The 21982-nt window shown below is 44.6% G+C and overlaps 3 protein-coding genes across 6 annotated transcripts; 1 reads left to right on the top strand and 2 right to left on the bottom strand.

Moving 5' to 3' along the window:
• Positions 1-747: 747 nt before the first annotated feature.
• Positions 748-1909, bottom strand: LOC114912093 (heterogeneous nuclear ribonucleoprotein A0-like). The gene has a single exon (XM_029257146.1). It carries the CDS (start codon positions 1813-1815, stop codon positions 910-912), a length of 906 nt encoding a protein of 301 aa, XP_029112979.1. The 5' UTR covers positions 1816-1909; the 3' UTR covers positions 748-909.
• A 2398-nt stretch (positions 1910-4307) lies between these two features.
• On the bottom strand, positions 4308-8023 carry LOC108923143 (heterogeneous nuclear ribonucleoprotein A0-like). 2 transcript variants are annotated; one of them, XR_003798073.1, is made up of 3 exons: positions 6859-8023; positions 5447-5562; positions 4308-5121 (listed from the first exon to the last, which is right to left on the bottom strand). XR_003798073.1 is itself a non-coding variant. In XM_029257145.1 (1 exon), exon 1 carries the CDS (start codon positions 7943-7945, stop codon positions 6998-7000), a length of 948 nt encoding a protein of 315 aa, XP_029112978.1. In that variant the 5' UTR covers positions 7946-8023; the 3' UTR covers positions 6251-6997. The 2 variants fall into 2 exon arrangements, 1 of the variants encoding a protein (XP_029112978.1); XM_029257145.1 differs by lacking the exons at positions 4308-5121; positions 5447-5562 and having other exon boundaries at positions 6251-8023.
• A 5085-nt stretch (positions 8024-13108) lies between these two features.
• spdl1 (spindle apparatus coiled-coil protein 1) lies at positions 13109-21720 on the top strand. Of its 3 annotated transcripts, XM_029257142.1 has the most exons (13): positions 13109-13155; positions 13543-13784; positions 14888-15050; positions 16572-16748; positions 17034-17228; positions 17360-17509; positions 17711-17809; positions 17950-18060; positions 18276-18416; positions 18506-18609; positions 18810-18997; positions 19359-19611; positions 21342-21720. In XM_029257142.1, exons 3-13 carry the CDS (start codon positions 14889-14891, stop codon positions 21496-21498), a joined length of 1737 nt encoding a protein of 578 aa, XP_029112975.1. In that variant the 5' UTR covers positions 13109-13155; positions 13543-13784; position 14888; the 3' UTR covers positions 21499-21720. The 3 variants fall into 3 exon arrangements, with proteins under 3 accessions (XP_029112975.1, XP_029112974.1, XP_029112976.1); XM_029257141.1 differs by lacking the exon at positions 13543-13784; XM_029257143.1 differs by having other exon boundaries at positions 13115-13784; positions 18276-18410.
• The last annotated feature ends 262 nt before the right edge of the window (positions 21721-21982 follow it).

A 21982-nucleotide genomic window follows, 5' to 3' on the forward strand; every position in this document is an offset into this window, starting at 1 on the left:
TAGATTTTTATATATGAAGCATTTAACAGCAAACCAGGAGGCAACTTCAGTATTTCAATTACTGTCAATTATATTCCTTTTGACACAGTGGGACAAACCAAAGGGCCTGTTGTCTGTTTCAGATTCAAATCATGTTAAGTCCCAGAGCACATTACACACCATGTCCAAAGGGTTTAAATTTTAAGTACAATGCATTTCTTAAGAAGGCACTATCCATGCACAAACTTTCAGTTTAAAATTTTATTACAGGCAAAAATAACGAGGTGTACAAGACAATTAAAATCAACTAAAAACATTCCACATAACAGCATGGGTCTTACAGGTAGGGAAACAACTGAGACAACAAAATGTATAAAAAAAGAACAAGTAAGCAATCAGGGCGTGATTTTTAACCAAAATAACTTAAAATCCTTGACAGATTAGCCAGAACAATACTCAAGTATATTTTGAACTGCTATTGAACACTTCATCAATATCCCTGAGTTTGGAACAGCTAAAGCAACAGTCCTTGAAGTCGTCGTGGTGCAACAGATTCAAATACCAATCGCTGGACGTTCCGCAACTCAAAACGAGGCTACATTAAAAAGGGCCGCACATCGGGGTCGTTACACATGTCGGGCCGTTCAAACGGGCGCCGATTCTTCACACGGTGACGTCAGTACACGGGGAAAAGGGAAGCGCGACGCCGCGCGAGACAATGCGGCGACGGTTCGAACGCGCCACGTGCTCTCCCAACGGCCACCGTCAGTTTTTTTGTGTGTGTGTGTGTGTGTGTCCAGAAACGATGCATTTAAATGTTTAAAGTCCCTTGTTCCACACAAGGTCCCAAAAAGTAAGTCCCGAATCCTGCTTGTGGACATTTCATATTTTAGTGAAAACTTTTCACAGGAAAACAACGAGGCTGCCTCCTTAATAGCCGCCGTATCCCCCCCGGCCGTACCCACCGCTGCCTCCCCGAGAGTACGGTCCGCTGCTTCGGCCTGAGTAACCGCCCCCTTTCATCGCACCGTAGCCAGAGGACTGCTGGCCGTAGTCGTCGCCAAAGTCACTGTAGCCGTTCCCAGGCCCGTATCCGCCGCCCATTTGGTCGCCGTAGCCTCCTCCGTAGCCGCCTTGGTTTCCATAGCCGCCACTACTGCCGTAGCCGCCGTATCCATCATGGCCCCCGTAGCCTCCGCCATAACTGCCGTAGCCGCCGCCTCCTCTTCCCCCGCCGTAGCCATTTTGGGATCTTCCCATGGCCCGTCCGCCTCTGCCCCGGTTTCGGGCTCCGGCAGCCTGCATCTCCTGCTTGGTGAGGGCCTTCTTCACCTCCACCTTGTGCCCGTTGATGGTGTGGAACTTGAGCACCACCGCCTTGTCGGCCGAGTCGTTGTCCTCGAAGTAGACAAAGCCGAAGCCGCGCTTCTTGCCCGTCTGCTTGTCGCTGATCACCTCGGCTTTCTCGATGGCGCCGAACTGCGAGAAATACTCGCGCAGGTTCTCTTCCTCCACGTCGTCTTTGAGCCCCCCGACGAAGATCTTCTTCACCTTGGCGAGCGCCTCGGGTTTGCCCGCGTCCTCCCGAGCCACGGCCCGCTTCAGCTCCACGTTGTTACCGTCCACCACATGCGGCCTGGCGGCCATCGCCGCGTCGGCCTCCTCCACGGTCGAGTAGGTGACGAAGCCGAAGCAACGCGAGCGCTGCAGCTGCTGGTTCTGTACCACCACGCAGTCCGTCAGCTTCCCGTACTGCTCGAAGTGCTTACGGAGCCCATCGTCTGTCGTTTGTACATTGAGGCCGCCGACAAACAGCTTGCACAACTGGTTCGTCATATTTTTTCGTTCTAAATTTCCCCCCTAATTTGAAATGCCCTGGATGAATGCGGTTCCTTCCTTTTTCAAAGATTCGAGGGCGTATCATGGAAACGTCACTGATTGCGTCACTCCTGCTTTGCTTCCAAGAATTCTATTGGCTGCCCCCTCTCCATGCAGCTCGTAGTTTCTTCCGGCGAATCCCATTGGTTCTCCCTCAAGCCTCTGGCTGTAGTATCGACTTCCATTGGTTCTGTTTCGGCGTCGACTCTTCCTCTCTCCTCGCGCAGCCTTTCCTAAAAGATCGTGTACCGTTACGCCATTTGTAATATTAACGTATGAAATTATATATGTAAATTAGTACAGTAGACCTATAGTCGAGGAAAAAGGAATTAATGGGTTGTAGGCGTAGAAACTGCTCTTTTTAAACTACAAATTGCTTAAATGACCTTTAGTACCGTACCTATCCCTGATGTCAGTGAACAATGAGTAATTTTTATATAGATGTAACTTTTATAAGTAACCCTACAGCTCGTCCACTAGGGGGTCAAACCCCCTTCTGCTTGCACGCGTGACCCTTCCCCTCACGACACGTTTCGGGTAGATTTGACTCCCCGCTCTCGCGTGTGCGTTACCTGGTCGTGCTGTACAAAATGGTGAATAATTGGAGGGAATTTAGTACAATGGACCTAGCATTGGGATTCACTTTGCACAAAAGGTGGCAGTTGAATACTGATCACTGAACGTTGCGCTGCCATAAATACACAATAATATATACTGCATGGACTGGTCACGTGCTTGACAACTGAACTGAAACAGCAACAGCTGTAACTATATGCAAAGTAAAACGTACAAAAACTGGAGTACACATCTGCCACAGGATGACAAAAAAAATAGCACTCAAACTCAAAGTTAATATTTAAGAAACATTACACATAGTTGAACTCCCCACACACAAACTGGAGTATAAAATGTCTTTCACAAGACATCAAGTTAATGTTGGAGCACAAGGCAAAATTTGAGGGTGTAGCTACTATACCTGAGTGAATCTTACCAGGACTTATCCCTACAGCTTCATGTCTGCTCCACCTGCTTGGATTCAAAATCCACAGTTTTGGAGTAAGATAAAACCTTTCAGATCCTTTAGTTAGCAGCCCTGCAACTAGCAATTCCCGCCGTTCGCGTAACTTCTCAGCCACCTCATGCAGCAGAGCTCAATGCCCAAGAGCAATTCAACGAAAGACAAATGAAGAGGAGAAATGTTTTACACGTTTCCGAAACACATTGGCGTGAAGCTGCACAGAATGTTACTGCTTCATACAAGTATGCACTAAACTGGCTCCACAACTTATGAACACAACTGGGACAAGTCCAACATCATATTTATCAAGTCACAATCAAAAGCTATGCGATAAACATCTGTCCATTTTTTTGATAGTAGGTTCTGGAAAACCTCAGACAAAAAAAAAAAAAAAAAAAAAAAAAAAAAAAAAAAAAAAAAAAAACACCCACCCTGTACCATTTCCAGCCACCAGTCCATCTACAAGCACAGATCCAGTGGTTAGGAGCCATCCCAGAAGCACAGGGCAGTCTACTGAAGTGCACTCACTTCATTTTTATTAAATGGAAACTGAACACCCAGGGCAACCACACACATGGGTCTCATGATACTAAAGGGTATGAAAGGGGTTACTATGGCCTCCCACACATCCAAATTCCAAACCCACACAGATCATAAAAGCCAGATTCAAACTTACACCTGAATGTGCAGCTCAGGCAACGCAAAACAAAAGCATTACTCACCACACCATTACGCTGTTAAAATGAAGTCTTCACAAGCTCCTGGTCAATCCAGACTGCCGACTGATTTTTCCCCATAAACAAAAGCACTCGTCAACCTCTGGGCAGTTTCAAACTCATTGGCACAATCAAAAGCTTCATAGGAATGCCCCAAACAAAGGTTTTCTCAAAGTCTCCAAGAGCCATGAATACATCAATCTAACTTCAGTTTGTATTAAATTTGAAACATTAGAAAAAAAATCCTATTGAATGCTAGCTGCTATTTCACCTAAATGTTTAGGCAGACAAGCTGTGAACACAAACCAAGTTAACTGAAGGTAGTCCAAACATCTCATTTTGCCTTTTCTGTTAAGTACATTATAGTAGGTAAAGAAGTAGCAGTCACTTGCTATGCAGTAGACAAATTCAGGAAGTGATGAGAACACAAGTTTAAGAATTTTTATCTTCAAAAAGTTTAATTTCAGAAATAACCCAGTGTACGGGGGACCCCAACTTACGATGGTTCCACTTAAAATTTCACTTTACGATGGCGAGTTAACGATAGGCATTCAGTTTAAACTGTACTTTGAATTTCTTGGGTGCACAAGCAGCGCGATACTCTCGTGATGCTGGGAAAGGTCAGCACCCTGCATCTCCACGTCTGTGACGTAGATGTGTGTATTAAATGCATTAGACTTATGGTGGGTTTACATTTATTCATTTAGCAGACATTTCTCTAAAGCAACATACATCTCATGGAAAATACAATCTGTGCGTTACATTAGGAGAAAGACATAGCGGCAAATGCATGATTAAATTGTTTCCTTCATATGCACCGGCCTTCATGCCAGTTTCGCGGCATGTAACCATCGTAAATCGGTGACCACCTGTATAGTTTTACAAAAATCCAGTCTGACACAGTCCTATAAACCCCACAATATATGTACTTGCATTAAATATTTCCAGTTACAGTAGTTGTCAACCTACAAGATACACATGTCCTTAATGCCAACACTTGAACCTATAAGCATCAAGCTGGCACAGCAGGTTGCGCAGCAGTTGGGTCAGGAACTCACAGCCAACTTCCAAGTCCAGATCCTTCTCCACTACTCCCATATGATAGCGGAGTCAAAAGACGCAGCCACAAAATTGCTTAAAATTACTTTTGAGCAGCATAAGACAAAAGTTACGAGCATTACACGTTTGACATTCACAGGTGGGGCAATTCTTAACCAGTTACCATTATTCATTTTCTGTACAACTACATTACCTCCTTACTTTACAACTTTAGCTCTCACTATTTCTTGAACACTTGGACTGGTTTATGACCATGTAATAAACTGAAAGTGATCCTGTAGCCTGATGAGGATCTTCATGTTTGTAATTTATTCACTTGCTGTCTGAGTGGAACAAGATGAGAAGTTATGCTTCTGAAGAGAGGTCTGTACTTCAGCTATGCATAATTCGTTAACCATTTGAGCACCTCATTGAAGAGGTGAGATGAGCAAAGTCTTCTAGGATCACTGTGGCTGAAGGTTTGGACAGGACCTTAGAAAGGGAGAGAAATGCAAGAGTTTAACAAAATTACCAGTTTCAAAAAAGTAGTATCCATCACCTCAAATTCCAGATATCTGAACACAGGTCAGTGGAATAGACTCATGTCACCATATGAAATTTAATAGCTCTGCAAGTTAACATTTAAAAGCAAGACTGACAGTTCTTTATTAAAGAAAAATGAGTGGTTTAGACAAGTGGAAAACCATGTTGCATTTTTCAGAGTTAAACCACAAATCAGGTACAAGGTCTTTAACTGAAGTTACACCACATGGGGGATTTAAATAGCCTATGTTTATTTAAAAAAAAAGTTACTCACTGTGGGTACGATTTCCGAGTAGCGATGAACAGGAGTTGGCAAGGCTGTCTTTCGGTTGCCCAAAAGACATTCAGGGCAAGGAGGGAACAGGAAAATCAAGGCAATCCACTGACTCCCTGGATACAAGTGAAACACAGGCACGTGCAAATTAATGGTAACAAAGACTACCCGTGAATTACAATGACAACTCAAGTGCAGTGCACACAGAAAATGTGAAAATGTCTTCCCACGATCCAATTGCTTAATGAAAAAAATAGTTACTGTATTACACTTCGATAGGCATTTAAAGTAGCAGTACCCCCACAAGACGAAGTAAAACGTGGATTTTTTTTTTTTTAAGTAACGTGCATGTTACCACAGATTTTAAACACATGTTTAGAACCAAGAGATAGTTGAAGACAATGATTTACATACCTAGTTTTCAGTAGAACGCTGTGATCCTAACGAAATACGAGTCCTATCACAACCCCAGGTATCGAACACAGCCACTGTATAAACAAACTGCTATGGCTACTTTGAAGTACCAGGATTACAGTATGAACACCTAAATGTAGGAATCAGAGACGCACAAAAGCTCTTAGTTAACATATTAAGACAAGGGAGGGAACACATCATGACCTTTAATATAGAAAGACAAAAGGGAGCGGCCTGTCAAAGTGTACAATAATTAGAATGAAAAGCACTGTTCTGGTAGAACCAAGCTGGGGTCCAACCGAGGTTGTTACCTTTACTGGACGTGCTCCACCTGCCATCGCAGCAAACACTACTCTGCTACACCTGAAAATGAGCTTGAGACAATCTGGAGTTGTGCTTAAGGTCTGTTTTATTTTAAAAAGTCAACATACAGTTGCATACCAGTTTTTAACAATGCTAATTAAACTGCAACAAGATCATACATGTACATGAAAGGCATTTGTTGCTGGAGGGAGAGAGACTGTATGGGGGCAAGGAGGAGGAAAGAAACAAAAAAGCAATACCATAACTCTGGATCCATACATTAACAGCTCAGTAATTCAGCTTAAAATAGACATCTGATGGCACTTGGTTCCAAGGTAACTCACTGCTGTCAACATTACTGTACAGGCATTAAATCGTCTATTCATTAACAAAGTGGAAATATAAGCAAAAAGAACAAAAAAAAAAAAAAAAAAAAAACTCAAGACCTTCCAGAAGCACACAGGTTTTACAATAATACTTAGAGCACGAGCTGGTACTTTTTAAAAAGGAACAGAAACAAGCGCTAAAGCTACTAAAACAGTCGTTATAAAAGCTCAAGAGAAACGTGGACCGTGTTGTTTGGGCGCTTGAAGTAATTTGTATAAAAAAGACGCGCGATGAGGAGGAGCTGGGGGGTCTGCAGGGGGGTTCTCGTCCTACGGAAGGGGGGGTTGCGGGGAGGGAGGTCTTCCTACCTGGGACTGAGGTCTCGCAGGATGGATCACAGTGCCCGCTTCGCGCACCCTTCTCAGCAGGGCTCGGCTGGAGTTCGTGGAAGGTCCGAGAGACACGGCCATCAGCGGCGCCAGGAGGGAAGAGCTCCGGCCCGGGCTCTCAGTACGAGCCTCCGTAGCCCCCTCGGCTGTAGCCCCCGCCGCCACCCCGAGAGTATGGCCCGCTGCTCCGGCTCGAGTAGCCGCTGCCGCCCTTCACGGGCCCGTAGCCGGAGGACTGCTGCCCGTACCCGCTGCCAAAGTCACTGTAGCCGTTCCCACCGCCGTAGCCGCCCATCTGGTCGCCGTAGCCATAGCCGCCGCCGCTGCTTCCTCCGTAGCTGCCGCCGTAGCCGCCGCCACCGCTGCCGTAGCCGTATCCGCCATCACTGCCACCGTAGCCGCCGCCGTAGCCTCCGCTATAGCTGCCGTAGCCGCCGCCTCCTCCTCCTCCTCTTCCCCCGCCGTAGCCATTTTGGGATCTTCCCATGGCCCGTCCGCCTCTGCCCCGGTTTCGGGCTCCGGCAGCCTGCATCTCCTGCTTGGTGAGGGCCTTCTTCACCTCCACCTTGTTGTGCCCGTTAATGGTGTGGAACTTGAGCACCACCGCCTTGTCGGCCGAGTCGTTGTCCTCGAAGTAGACAAAGCCGAAGCCGCGCTTCTTGCCCGTCTGCTTGTCGCTGATCACCTCGGCTTTCTCGATGGCGCCGAACTGCGAGAAATACTCGCGCAGGTTCTCTTCCTCCACGTCGTCTTTGAGCCCCCCGACGAAAATCTTCTTCACCTTGGCGAGCGCCTCGGGTTTGCCCGCGTCCTCCCGAGCCACGGCTCGCTTCAGCTCCACGTTATTGCCGTCCACCACGTGCGGCCTGGCGGCCATCGCCGCGTCGGCCTCCTCCACGGTCGAGTAGGTGACGAAGCCGAAGCAACGCGAGCGCTTGAGCTGCTGGTTCTGCACCACCACGCAGTCCGTCAGCTTCCCGTACTGCTCGAAGTGCTTACGGAGCCCATCGTCTGTGGTTTCCACGTTGAGGCCGCCGACAAAAAGCTTGCACAGCTGGTTCTCCATGTTCCCTTCTGAAATTCTCCAGCCCAGCGGACCCAATGCTTTATTCTAGGCGGCAGTGGCAGGGAAATGGTGTCTAGCTCGTTTAAAATGGCCTCGTGACGTCATAAAGCGTACGCCTTCGCCACGCCCCCTCCCGCCAAAAGGAACAAGTGTACCACGTGACAAGGCACACAGCTTTTTTAATTGCAAATGATTTTTTTTCTCTTTAGAAATTAGGTTTCTTTTAAATTGTTTGCATTTACATGTTGCAATATATTTTGTTCGGTCAAAAGAAATAAAATGATAAAAAATATAAAAAAGGTAAGTTTTAGGTTTGTCAATAGAATTATTACACTATGCTGGATAAGATTTGAGTATTATCTCTCCGTTTTCTGTACCGATTGGTTTTCAGTGGATCGCAAATCTTTTTGGCATTGGTTTTATTTAAGCTTGTTTGGATTTTTTTTCTCCTAGTTGTTAGTAAATTGAATAAAGACATAAGTAGAATAATGATAGCTATTTTAGAAAGGAGACATGCCTCTGGTGGTCCTGCTGGTTTAATTTTGTCTGCATAAACCAAGATTTGAAAGAGAACAACCCCTGTGAAACGTGAACTGCTTAATACAGAGACACAAACTCTAGTAAATGACACAGTGAGGAGTCCTTCAATTATTCTGGGGCATAAATCCCTTGATTACAAGGTCATGTACAATATGAAAGTAAAAATAACTGGAGACCCAGCTTTATGTGCAAAGCTATTATTACAGCAATTACAGTAGGTTTAAAAAAAAAGACAAATCATTATTTAAATGATTTCTCAGTATATAATACTCATTTCATTTTACCAAATATATTTCTCCTAACACTGATACAAAACCAAATACTAAAATAAAGGCTTTAGGTCAGGAGTGTCCGAAATGTGATCCAAGGGCTCCACATAGTCTGCAACAATATTGGTAAAATTATTCATATATATCATACCTACCATAAATAACAGAAATTCTAGGTAATCACAGAACAATACAGCTATAGCTAGACATACAGTTTTTCGCATCACACCTAACTCAAATACAATAATAATTTTTCAGTTTATATATTTCTGATTCAGTATGTCACTCTCATTTTACATATGCCGCATTCAGACGAGTTCACAATAATGATTATGGACCTTAGTATATGACACCTTTGCTGTAGATTCAAGATTCAAGAGTTCATTGTCATGTGTACAGTAAACAGTTCGTTACTCGGTACAATGAGATTCTTACTCTGTGAATCCTCTCAGCAGCCTATGACATAAATTATAAGGACATAAGGAAAGAAAAACACAAGGAAAACACAGAGCGTAAATCACAAATTTACAAATTAGTGCAAAAATCCAAGAAACGAGGTTATATACGTATATAAAGCGTGCAGCGCGCAATGTAAATATGGAAGTCGTACATGTGCAAAGTCCTGCAGAGGTAGATTGGGTTTATTCGGAGTTGAAGGAGGGGTGTGTATTTGTGTACGCAAGGTATGCGGAGGTAGTCTGTGGTCTCTGATGATATTGGCGTTGTGGATGTGTATGTGTGTGTAGGAGGGATGGGGGTAGTTGACACCTCTCAGGATCAGAGGGTGAACTGTGTCTGCTGTGACGGGTGGAGGGGCAGTGGATGGGTGTCGTTCACAAGCCTGATGGCCTGTGGGTAAAAACTGTTTTTCAACCTTGAGGTTCTGGCTCTAACACTCCTGTAGCGTCTGCCTGATGGTAGGGTGTGAAAAGGCTGTGCTGGGGATGACTTTCATCCTTGATGATGTTAATGGCTCTCCTGATGGTTCTGGCCTGGTATAGGCTTTCCAGTGATGGTAAGGGCGTTCCAGTGATGGTTTGAGCAGCTTTCACCACTCGCTGTAGCACCTTACGCCTTCCTGTACCGTGCAGCTTCCAAATCACACTCTGATAGAGCTGGTGAGGATGCTCTCAATTGCACACCTAGAGAAGCTTCTGAGGATTTGGCTTGGCATGCCAAATTTCCTCAGCCTTCTCAAGAAATGCAGACGCTGACGTGATTTCTTCACCAGATGTGTTGTGTTGTGAGACCAAGTGAGGTCTTCAGTAATGTAAACACCCAGGAATCTGAAGCTGCTCACCCTCTCCACCACTGTCTCACCAATATGTGGTGATGAGTGCTGCTCACTCCTTCTCCGTGGATCTTTTATCAACTCCTTTGTTTTGTTGACATTGAGGGAGAGATTGTTGTCGTGGCACCACTTCACTAGGTCGGCCGCTTCCCTCCTGTATTCCGACTCATCGCCTCCCGTTATCAGTCCGATGACTGTCGTGTCATCGGCAAATTTGATGATGCTGGTGTTGTTCTGGGAGGCCACACAATCATGGATGAAGAGTGCGTAGAGCATGGGGCTCAGCCCGCAGCCCTGCGGAGTTCCTGTGTTTATGGTTATTGACCTGGATGTGTGGTTCCCCATTCTAACGGACTGGGGTCTGCCCGTTAGAAAGTCCAGAACCCAGTTGCAGAGGGTGGGTGACACACCAAGATTGTGAAGCTTGTTGATGAGCTTCAAAGGTATTACCGTGTCGAATGCTGAGCTGTAATCAATAAACAGCATTCGGACATAGTTGTCCTTGTTCTCCAGGTAGGTGAGGGCAGTGTGTATAGTTGTGCTAATGGCGTCCTCTGTAGATCTGTTCCGTCTGTATGCGAACCGGAGAGGGTCCAGAGTGTCCGGAGCGTTGGTCTGGATGTACCTCATGACGATTCTCTCGAAGCACTTCATCACTATTGGAGTCGTTGCAATGGGTCAGTAGTCATTGAGGCAGGATGCTTTGTTGTTTTTTGGCAGCGGCAGGATAGTGGTCCTTTTTAAGCAGGTGGGAATTGAGGCTTGTGCAAGGGACAAATTGAATATATCCGTAAAGACATCAGCTAGCACAGATGAGCAGGTTCTAAGTACGCGTCCAGGGATGTTGTCTGGTCCAAGTCTTTGCCACAACTGCAGATGCGACCGTGAATGGTGGGTTCTGTGTATTCCCTCCAGTCAGTTTAACACCCAGTGGTTCGTTATTCGTTGTACTGGTAAAAGAAAGATAGTTCTTCCAAAAGATTTGAAATTAGTTTTGTTTAGATAACATAGCACAACATGATTAAACACACACACACACACACACACACACACACACACACACACACACACACACACACTTTCTGAACCGCATGTCCCATGCAGCGTTACGGGGAACCAGAGCCTACCCGGTAACACAGGGCGTAGGGGGAGGGGACACACCCAGGACGGGACACCAGTCTGTCGCAAGGCACCCCAAGCGGGACTCAAACCCCAGACCCACTGGAAAGCAGGACCTGGCCCAACCCACTGCGCCCCCCCATGATTAAACATTTGTGCGTAAATTATCCATCCCTCCTTCACTTTGTGTACTAAAGAGAAATATGGAAACACACAGAAGACTTTGCATTGTGATTAAATCTGGCAGCTGCAATATCATTATCTGCTTTCACAGTATTTTAAATCAAAAGAGTACATTAAATCTGTCTGCAGAAAATATAGTATATCCCCAAATGTACAATGAATTTTAAGAAGAACTCATTGTTTTCAGTCTTGTCACACTGTGAATGCTAAATTTGGTTAAGCAGTTCTTCCCTGACACATGGGTAATACTGTGGCCAAATAGACTTACTTGGTTTAAGTAATTTTTATGTTATTTATGTCTTCATTTCTTTCTGTTTTAAAATCTGTTATTAGTCCCTCATTTACATGGGAAACATAGTGAAGCAATGACTTTACAGCTAAAGACAAGATTATAATGAAGAAAATGGAATGCCCAGAAATAATTAACGAACAATAAAAGCCACACACACATTTTCGGAACCGCTTGTCCCATACGGGGTCACAGGGAACCGGAGCCTACCCGGTAACACAGGGCGTAAGGCCAGAGGGGGAGGGGACACACCCAGGACGGGACGCCAGTCCGTCGCAAGGCACCCCAAGCGGGACTCGAACCCCAGACGCACTGGAGAGCAGGACTGCGGTCCAACCCACCACGCCACCACACCCCTATAAAAGCCACAAAGGACACCAAATAATTTGAACTGTTTAAAACATGTTCATGTCTCAGTGTCCTTCTCAGGTAACTACTATACTCTGGTAATTGTACACAGCATAGGGGAGAAACTCAGGTTGATCTTCTGCTGCATTTTCCAGTTCCAGGGAGAAAAACATACAAGTGAAGGGTAAAGTGACTGGTAAGGTATTATTAAGAGAGGGATGTACAAAGTACCTTTCAATGAGATAAACAGAATTCAGCAAAACTGGAGCTCACTGGTTACTCTTAGTTAAGTGTTAGTTAATGAGCTTTCTTGAATAAATTTCACCCATTCTTGTCAAAGAGAATGCAATGATTTTGAAGAGGTGAAAAATGAAAACAGATTGAAGATGAAAATTTATCAGAGTGGAATGGAACGGAATGAATGGAATGAATGAATGAATGAATGAATGAATCGAAACTTTGTTAACCCAAAGGGAATTTTTGTTTGGTTGCACCAGCAGCATACAGTATAAAAGGAATTTCACACTGGGATGAATCAAGTAAAAGTTGATTGGGAAAGTTTAATTAACTCATTCATTCATTCATTCATACGATAGTGTGTAAGATTATATGTAGTATTTTAGACAGATTATCTGTCAGATATGAAGAGTGCGCGATCAGCGCGGCGATGAGTTTAACGAATGGATCGCATCTGTAGCGAGTACAGTAGCGATACAGAGGATTAACATAATTTAACAGAATTTAACTTTAAGATAAAACGAAGACACCTTGGCTGTATGAGATACACGCAGTGCGTCCTGTAGTAAACTGACATGCATTATGCTTCAGTCTGGGGTATACTAGTACTACTATATATAGACTAAGGGATTGCTTGGTTCTGGCACTCTGCCATCGTGTTCTGTACCACGAGCCAAATGTATGTTGCATAAGGTGGGAATGCCTGCTAGTAAGTATCCGTCTGAGCCCACTGGACACACAAATAAAGATTCCGAATTAAACGAACACCCGCCCAAATCTCTCTAATTCACAATGATTCCCTGAGGAAGCGGCAAGCGGTCGGAGCGGGACGAGGAGATCTCGCGTGATGTGCGCGCGGACGGGATCTGAATTCAAATTACGGGTGAGGGAGCGCGCCATAGCGGGGGGGTGACGGCGAAGTTCGTTGGCTGAGGTAAAGTTACCTGATGAATTAATCGCTTTTACGAACGACTGAAAACACACACGAGTTAGTGTGACAGGGGAGTTTAAGTTGCTTGTGTTCGCGGGTTTTTAATTTTGTCGTTTTCGTTAAATTATATGTTCAAGCCGCACGGCATTTGCCTCATAATTCGCATTCGGAGCTGCTGAGTTGCAGGCGCCTGAGGCGGGATTCGTGTGTTATAACTTATATCATTGAATTCATCTGTATTACCAAACTTCTGCTAGTCACCACTTTAGTTGATTTCGTAGTTTCTTTTTTTGGGTGAATGAGATGACTCCGGATCTAAACTGCCTGTATTTTCACTCATTTACTAATGTATATATATATCATGTATACTGTCATGTGTGTATGTTTTAGTTCGTACCGGCGAAGGAGCAAAAAACCAGCGCGGCTCAGCACAGACTTTTTTGTCCTGTTCACTGTTGCCATGGAAACCAGAGTGAACATGGCCGACTGAGTGTGATTCCCATTCAGGACGTCTCTCCAGACTCTCTCCAGACTCCCTCCCACTCTCTGCCTCTAAAGGGTTTATCAAAGCCTAATCACAGCCTGGACCTGTCCTGTGGGACACCAGGCCTGCCAAAAGAAGGCTGTAGTGGGTAATATTTAGAAAATGTGCAGTTTCTTCCTAGATCAATAGTTTTGTCTGTTTATTATGTAATGGATGTTGTCGAGATTTATTTATTTAAGCTCCCAGGCCTGTTGATGTTCAGGTCTGGCCTGGGTGATTAAGCAATTGTATGTATATTGTGAATCTCTCCCTCAATGTGTGTGCTATAGAGAAATGTAGAAACAAATTCTTTCCACTGATTACATTTGGAATTACTTACTGCTATCAGTTTTTCTGATGTTTTCAATGACATCCCGTACAATTGTACATCGAATGCAATTGGCTGCAATAGGTACTGTGTTCCCCAAAATAGAGAACAATTGTAAGTCGGAACAGATTGTTTCCAGCCTTGTCAGACTGCATGTGATATTTGTACAGGTGGGTTTGCCCTGACTCAAGAAATATAAAGTGGACTTTAGGCTCTTTGCTGTTTCGATTTCTCTCCTTCAAATTTATGTTATTTTGTAGCACTGTTAACTTATATCTGCTTCAAATCCCGCTGAGCTCAAGCCCTTGTTTATAAGGGTGACATGTCAAAGTGGTGACAGACAGTAGAGATGCTCATGATCTCCAATACTGTTTCCTTTGAAAACAAACATCGGACACTTTTGTATAATGGTATAGCTAGAGGGTGGTGGTGCGCTGGCGCAACAGGTTTGGCCAGGGCCTGCTCTGTGGTGGGTCTGGGGTTCGAGTCTTGCTTGGGGTGCCTTGCGGTGGACTGGTGTCCCATCCGGGGTGTGCCCCCTTCAGCCTTGCTTCATGTGTTGTCAGGTTCGGCTCTGGCTCGCTGCAGCCTCGCTCGGGACAGGCAGTTGTCAACAGTATGTGTGTGTATGGGTATAGCTAAATATTGTAATGTGCCTGTTGAGCAGAATGTCCCTGATTTTAATAAAGAATAGTGATATTCTTCAAAATATCACCTCATATTAAGGTTTTCTGGGAAAATATTTTTGTGTTACTGTTGTGCTACTCCTCTCAGAAGAGGACGTCTCAAAATGTGTCCTTGAAGTTTAATACTTGGAGTTTCATAAACTTATTTCAAGTCTTTCCTGATAGATGTTGTGACTATAATCCTGCTCGACTCTGCAGAATGGCCAACGACAGCGAGGTTCAGCAGCTTAGATGCAAACTGAAAGAAGCAGAGGAGTCTCTGCAGAAAGCAGCCCAGTATGGCCTCCAATTGCTGGATGGTCAACTGGACCTTCAAAACCAGCTGGAAGAGCAGCGTGTTGAAATGACAAACTCTGTGGAGGTGAGCATTTACATTACATTCTTCATTTAGCTTATGCTTTTCTCCAAAGCAACTTACAATGTTAAGGTCATAATTATTACAGGCTTACAATCATTTACCCATTTATACAGCTGGGTAATTTTACCAGAGCAATTTAGGGTAAGTACCTTGCTCAAGGGTACTATAGCCGGAGGTGGGGCTCAAACCTGCAACCTTTGGGTCCAAAGGCAGTAGCTCTAACTACTATGCTACCAGCTAATCTTCCATAGCTCTGCCGCAATAACCTTGTCTTGGTGAATGCCCTGTGTGTATCCAAGGGGAGCTTTTTGTTTGTCATATTTTAGTTGTTGATATGGTTAAAACTACTTACAAAAAAGACCACTATGTGTATATTTCATCTTAAGAAATTCATTTTTGTGTAAAGGAACTGTTAGAGGTTGCCTTGGAGCAGCAGGTAACACTGCCGCTATACAGTGCCTCGGCTGTTAAGGTATTGGATCAGATCCAACTCAGCCACTGCGAAGTTCGCATGTTTTTCCATGGGTTTCCCATAGGTTCTGAGTTTCCTCCTACGGTCCAGACTCATGCGTTCCAGGTGAATCAGCAACACTAAATTGCCTGTCGCGAATGAATATGTCTGTGGGTGGCTACCCTGCAATGGACTGGCATCCTATCCAGAGTGTAACTCCCCTCCAGCCTCCACAAGCCTGAGAAGTTCAAGTTTCAAGTTTATTGTCATAGGTACAAGTACTGTGTACAAGTATCATGAAATTCTTCTTGAGTGCTTTTCCACAGGCTACGGACAAAAACAACAGAAATACTGCACAAAACAATGACAGTGAGTAATGCTAATAACAATAAATAACGGTAACAATAAATAACAGTAGACAGCCAGAGAACTCAGAACATGAGAATGCTTAAAGTGACAATGTAATCTACCAGTGTGCGTGGAAGGAGCAGTCCAACTCTAGTTACAAAAGGTGACACGTTGGTGAGTGTTGTATAATCTTACAGCACTGGGGTAAAAGCTGTTCCTGTACCTAGCAGTGCGGGTTCGAATAGACCTGAGCTGCTTTCCAGGCGGCAGAGAAGAGGAAAGTGCCCATGCTGGGTGATTATGATCTTTCATGATGCGCATCGGCTTTCTGAGGCAGCATGTAGTGTACGTGTCCCGTACTGCTGGTAGCTGTGTGCCAATGATTTCCTGAGCTGTTTTGAGAAAAATAATTGGTTAACAAAAGACCGTGAGTGAGTGATTCCAGCACAGTAAGTAAAATCTCAGCAGGAACAATATTTATTAAGTTATATTAATATTTATAACAATACCTGCTGGGGTTTGCCTGGACTAAGGCTAATGCATTTAAGCTTAATGCATTTATTGTTCTGGATCTGTGAAGTTATCAGTGGTTGAAAACTGTTCTGTCAGCCATTTCTGCAGCTCAGCTGAGTGACCAGCTTGACTCTCTGAGAGCAGCTTGCCAGTAGGAAGGAAGAATCTCAGCTGATGTGAAAAGAATCACTTGTCTGTGTCTACCGCTTCAGGCCCTTGAACAGGAAAAATACTCCCTGCAGAGGGAGGTAGAGCTTAAGAGCCGCATGATAGAAAGCCTGCGGTCCGAGTTTGATGCAGTCAAAGGCCAGCAAAAACTCCTGCTGGAGAAGCAGGAGGCACACCTGGAGAGGAGTCACTCCCTGGAGCTCAGTGAACTGAAGAACAAGGTGAGGTAGTTGACTGAAGTCCTGTGTTTAGTTTGTATTGTTCATGTGCTTGGAAATTTCTTTAATTTAAAAATTTTATTTATAAGTATTAAAAAAAGAACCTGAACACCAAATCACAGGATTAACTGGTTCAGTCTAATTCACCTGTTATAGATTTGTTTTTTAGTATAGTTGTAAATTAATACATTACACATAGACTCTTTAATATTAAAAATGAATATTTTAGTAGAGCATTTGTTATGGCAGTGGTGTAGTGGATGTGCCTCATTTGCGGCAACCCTGCAGATGGACAGAATGAAGGCAGAACTCGATGAAGCCCGGCTCTTGGAGAAGCAACTGAGGCACAAGCTAGAGCTGCAGGCTGAGGCCCTGAGCAGCAGAACAGAGGAGCTGCGTGTGTTGACGGAGCGTGCTCAGGAGACCATGTCATCTGAGATGCTAGAGCTGCAGGTTGAAAAGGCGGAGTTGGAGAATGTTAAGGTGAACGTCCGTATCCAGGCCCAAAAACATGAAAGCCACATCTTTCCGCGTTCAGAATATTAACAAGTAAAACAGGTGGATGGATGGAGCTCCTGACAGCTGTTCCTCACTCAAAATGTCCTCATTGCCAGAGTGCCTTGGAACGTGAACTTCACGAGTCCCACTACAAAGAGCAGCAGCTGCAGCTGGCCAACACCAACCTCCAGCACCAGCTGGAACGCCTGACTGAGGAGAAGGAGGAGCGTGAAAAGGAGGCTGTCTCATGCTTCAGTGCTCTGGAGGTCTAGTATCTCAGTGCTAGAATCAGCACTGCTTTCTGTGAGGGGCTGGGGGTGACGTACAGTTAAATCATTGGCTTAATTCCATTAAGCCAACTGTGCCACTGTGCTTCCTTATCTATTGGTAGCAGTTTGAACTTGTGCAGCATGGTGGTTTCCCCTTGGTCAGTGATTAATAATGTTGTCTTTCATTGTTTTGTATAGAAAGCTCGAGAAACAAACCAGGATCTCCAAATCCAGCTGGACCAGCTGCTGCAGCAAGCTCAGGACCCCAATAGCAAGGGCAATTCTCTCTTCTCAGAGGTGTGTCAATTCACGCAGCACTGCAGGCTGTGTGTGTGTGTGTGTGTGTGTGTGTGTGTGTGTGTGTGTGTGTGTGTGTGTGTTTCCCCCAGGCCTTCAGGTATACATATGTCTGACTTGCAGTCTCTGTGCTCTTCTAGGTCGAGGACAGACGGGCAGAGATGGAGAGGCAACTGATTAGTATGAAGGTCCAACACCAGTCCCTGCTAAAGCAACATACCTTTTCCAGACAGCAGCTGCAGCGTATGAAGGTACAGTCATCTTCACCTTTTGACTTGCTGTATTCTGGAACAATACAAAAAAAAGTAGATTGGACCTTATTTGTAGTGTAAAATTATTAAAATGTGATGGTGTCCATCCTCAAGCCTTGGGTTTCAGTTTTTGGTGTGGTGAGGTGCTGTACCTCCAGATGTGGAACTAAAGGTGACATGCTCTGAAATACTCCCCTTCACTGTCTGGCCCACAGGTGCAGATTGCCACCCTGATGCAGCTGCAGGGGTCTAGGGCAGACCCTGGGCAGCTAGAACGTCTGCAGTCCATGCTGTCTGAGAAGAACAAAGAGATTGAAGTCCTTATGATGAAGCTGCGGCGCTTGGAGAAGGTAGAGGTGAGTTCTGTCAGTTGGACTACATATGGCTCACGTTTCAAAGTCACAGCATCATTAACTGTATCTGTCACATATGTAATTTCCTGTAGATGACAGTAAAGGCTCAGCCATCCTGTGAACCTGCTGTGGCACCAGAGAGCAGTGACGGAACCTTTTACACCGACCTTCTTAAAATGCAGCTCACCAGCTCTCAGTAAGTATGCTATAAAGGGCTTTGCTGACATTTCTTACTGGGAATTCCTTTGTGAAGCCACATCAGAGGGCAAGTTATGTCTGGCAAAACACCTTTAATGTCCCACAGCGTTCATTAGCATGGCTCTGGAATGTACTTTGAGTCAAGCAAAGTTATGACACACTGCGGGTCCAGAAGTTGTTTTGTTTCTCTGTTTGTAGGAAGGATGCAGAGCAGTTAGGGGATGAGCTCTCCCGGCAAAGGATGAAGGCTCTCTCAGAGAGCCAGAGGGTCCTGGAGCTGGAAAGGAAGCTTTTTAGTGCTGAGAGGGCCCTGAAGCTGTCCCAGAGCAACAACATCAAACTGCAGGTCAAGTTGGATGAGCTGCGACTCAAATACGAGCCAAACGGTAAATGAGCCATGGTGGCCCATCGTTGTTTGTGGTTCTGTTAGACAGAGAAAATAGTCTTTGAGTTGAAAGGAAACAACAAAACTGACAACAGTAGATACTTACACCCTATTAGTTGCATGGCAAAGACAAGAAGGACAAGTAGCTTCATCAATGCTGAGGATCAATACTGACTGTAGGTTCTTGCTTCAGAACAAGGGATGCTGTAGAACTGCTTCAGTAAATAGCACAAGCCATATAAAGGTGTGAAATTACATGAATGCTGTTTTTAAAGATGGTTATGCAACTAAGAGTAATGATTATTGTTGCTGTTATCGGTTATTACTATGAGTACAAAACGAGTGCATTTTGTGATTGTCAGAGCTGAATAAGGTCCAGGGACAGAAGCGCAAGCTTGAGAAGCTTCCGGTGAACGACGATAACCTCCCAGGGCTGAAGAACAAGGAGTCAGAGACTGTTGAGGAGCGACAGCCTAGAGTTGTTGTGAAGGAGGAAGGTGAAACGGTGGCCCCTCTTCAGCCTGTGCGTCTCCCCGAGCCTAGCCATCCGCTGCCACGTGATAGCAAGTGTGTCCGCATCTGCGAGGAGCCCACCACCATCCCGGATGCCCCCAGGTCAGTGCCTTCATCCTCCTGCCGGCCTCTCTCCCTCTTCCTCCGCTGTGTCAACTATGCGTTCCTTTTCTTCTTCCTCCTGCTGGGCTTTGTGCGGAGCATCACCCCTCGTCTGCCGCTGCCCACGCTGGCCTTGCCGTTCAGAAAACCCGTCGCTGGGAAGAACGTGTACTGACATTTGTTCCTTGGGGCCTGCAGTGGCACAGCTGGTGCATGACAGTTCAAAACTTTCATGGATTCCTGTCATAGAGGGTCAGGTGGTGCTTTCAGTGGTTACTTGTATGTACTTTAGAGGAAATGTGAAATTACTATACTTTAATTTTTCCTTTCATTATTACTTTTATTAGGTGGCCAAGACTTCCAGCTGTTTATCAGAAAATGTTGATGTATGAGACATTGAGACCCTGTTTATTAACACTTTTTTTTTTTGCAATTTGTAAAGAAACGTTTTCAGAGCAGGTAATAAAGAAAGTATTACAAGGTTTGGAGAATGTGATTTCAGGAAGGTGTTCAAATGAAAAGGTGAAGGTAAGTGGCAGAGAGAAGGGGTTGGAACTAGAGAAGGATGTAAACTCATAAAAGCAAAGGGATGACTGAATTTATTTGCTACTGATATTTTACACAAGAGTAGGCTGAGAGTGTTTCTTGCCAGTAAACTAGTATAGCTGCATTTTTTATTTATTCAGTTTTTACAGTGCATTTCAGTGCCTTAATTTGTCAGTATGTATGTCTGTGACTTCATCCAACTTCCATCCACAATAAATGTTTTTCTTAATCTTATCTCAAGTATCTTTTATCCATTTAGCATTGGAGAAAACAGTCTGATTAAATGATTACATGTAAACTTATAAAGCATGAGAGGAATAAAAATACATTTTAGTGCAAGCAGTTTTGCCCTTCAACTGTAAAATAAAAAAATGTAAAGACAGATGTAGCTGTAGTTGATTTTAGAAGCTGCCTCTAACACAAGATGCCAGAGGCCAGGTGCGTGCTCTTGTGTTCTTTTACTGGCCCCTGGAGACAGACTGACAGTGCGCTGGATTACGGGGAAGGAAGGGGGGGAAGGGGGGAACCGGGAACTGGTATGATGGGGGGGGGGTCTTCAGGTTTGATCGGGGCTGGGCGAGGTTATCTCGGTCTCGTGCACAGTGTGCATGCTCTTGGCTTCCTTCTCCGTTTCCTCCCCTTCAATTTCAGGCACAGGAGTAGAGATAGTGTTCTTTATTAGCTTCACGTGTGGCGAACCCTCCCCTTTCTCCGTCCACTCTGGCATGCCACACTGCCATACCATGTTTTACCATTTGTCTTAAGGTATTTGTACAGATGGAGAACGTTTACTTTCTCTGTTTGTTTCTCAGTGTTTTCCTTTATTATTCTACCTTCCCTCAAGGTAGGACAATTGTAAAAAGTTATTTTGATGAAAACACTCCTGTATACCTCATGTATACTTCTGTGATAATTCTTTAAATTTGAAACCTTTTATTTAATATACAGGTAAAATCTAAACATGTTTTAAAAAAAAAAAAAAAAGTTGCTTATGCTAAAATGTGCAATTTAGACAATATAATAATTTTTTTACTGGTTAACTTTGTCCTTTATGTAGTCTGGTCCTCGGTGTTTGATTGGGTGTGTGAGGCCCATGGTCTAGGTCTTGCTCCTTAGCATTCCTTCCAAACTGTGTGTTTGTGGTCCTGATAAAGGTGACCACCAACCGGCTGCTTTGCCTGTAGGTCACCCCCGGTGGATTGCACGGTCAAGACAGAGAAGGCAGAGATGGTGGTAGATGTGGAGAACAGGAGAGCTGAGCAGACACGACCCCTTAAGTCCAATGGGGCCATCAATGTTGCCTCTGAGCCCACCATGGCGGACCAGTGTGCTCAGCAGTAGGGTCACGTGTTCCCAGGGGATCTCGATCCTCTCCTTTACCATGGTCGTCGCTTTCATTGCCTAAGAACCAGTGTTGAACCCTGGTTGTGAGGTGAACCTGCCTCAGAATCAGCAGCTTGTTTGCTTCAGTTTTGTTTCATTAAAAAATGTGCTGCTTTAATTCCAGTGACTGTGATGTTGGTGTTTTTTTTATACATGTAAACGTGTATGTTTGATATTAACTGTTGTAGCTGAATACAAAAGTTAACCACTAATTTAATAAAAAGACATGGAACTAGGTGGAGATTAATTTCTTCATTTTGTTTTTGGTTTGTCACCAAATTTAAGTTGTCTAGGGACAGAAACCATATGAGGCTAGTGGTGTAGAAGAGCCCTTTACACTGGTGGTTCTGGATTCAAGCCCCAGTGCCCACTAGAAGTGCTGTAGTAAATAAACCGTGAGGCTTACCTGCACTGCTCGAGAGTACAACAGGTAACACGGAAT

This window comes from Scleropages formosus, chromosome 13 (genome assembly GCF_900964775.1).
Source record: "Scleropages formosus chromosome 13, fSclFor1.1, whole genome shotgun sequence".
Lineage (NCBI taxonomy): Eukaryota > Metazoa > Chordata > Actinopteri > Osteoglossiformes > Osteoglossidae > Scleropages > Scleropages formosus.

Coding starts and splice junctions, on each gene's coding strand:
- LOC108923143 (XM_029257145.1), bottom strand. CDS start 7,945: ATGGAGAACCAGCTGTGCAAGCTTTTTGTCGGCGGCCTCAACGTGGAA.
- LOC114912093 (XM_029257146.1), bottom strand. CDS start 1,815: ATGACGAACCAGTTGTGCAAGCTGTTTGTCGGCGGCCTCAATGTACAA.
- spdl1 (XM_029257142.1), top strand. CDS start 14,889: ATGGCCAACGACAGCGAGGTTCAGCAGCTTAGATGCAAACTGAAAGAA. Junction 17,510..17,710: donor CATGCTTCAGTGCTCTGGAG/GTCTAGTATCTC, acceptor TGTTTTGTATAG/AAAGCTCGAGAAACAAACCA. Junction 19,612..21,341: donor ACCATCCCGGATGCCCCCAG/GTCAGTGCCTTC, acceptor CTTTGCCTGTAG/GTCACCCCCGGTGGATTGCA.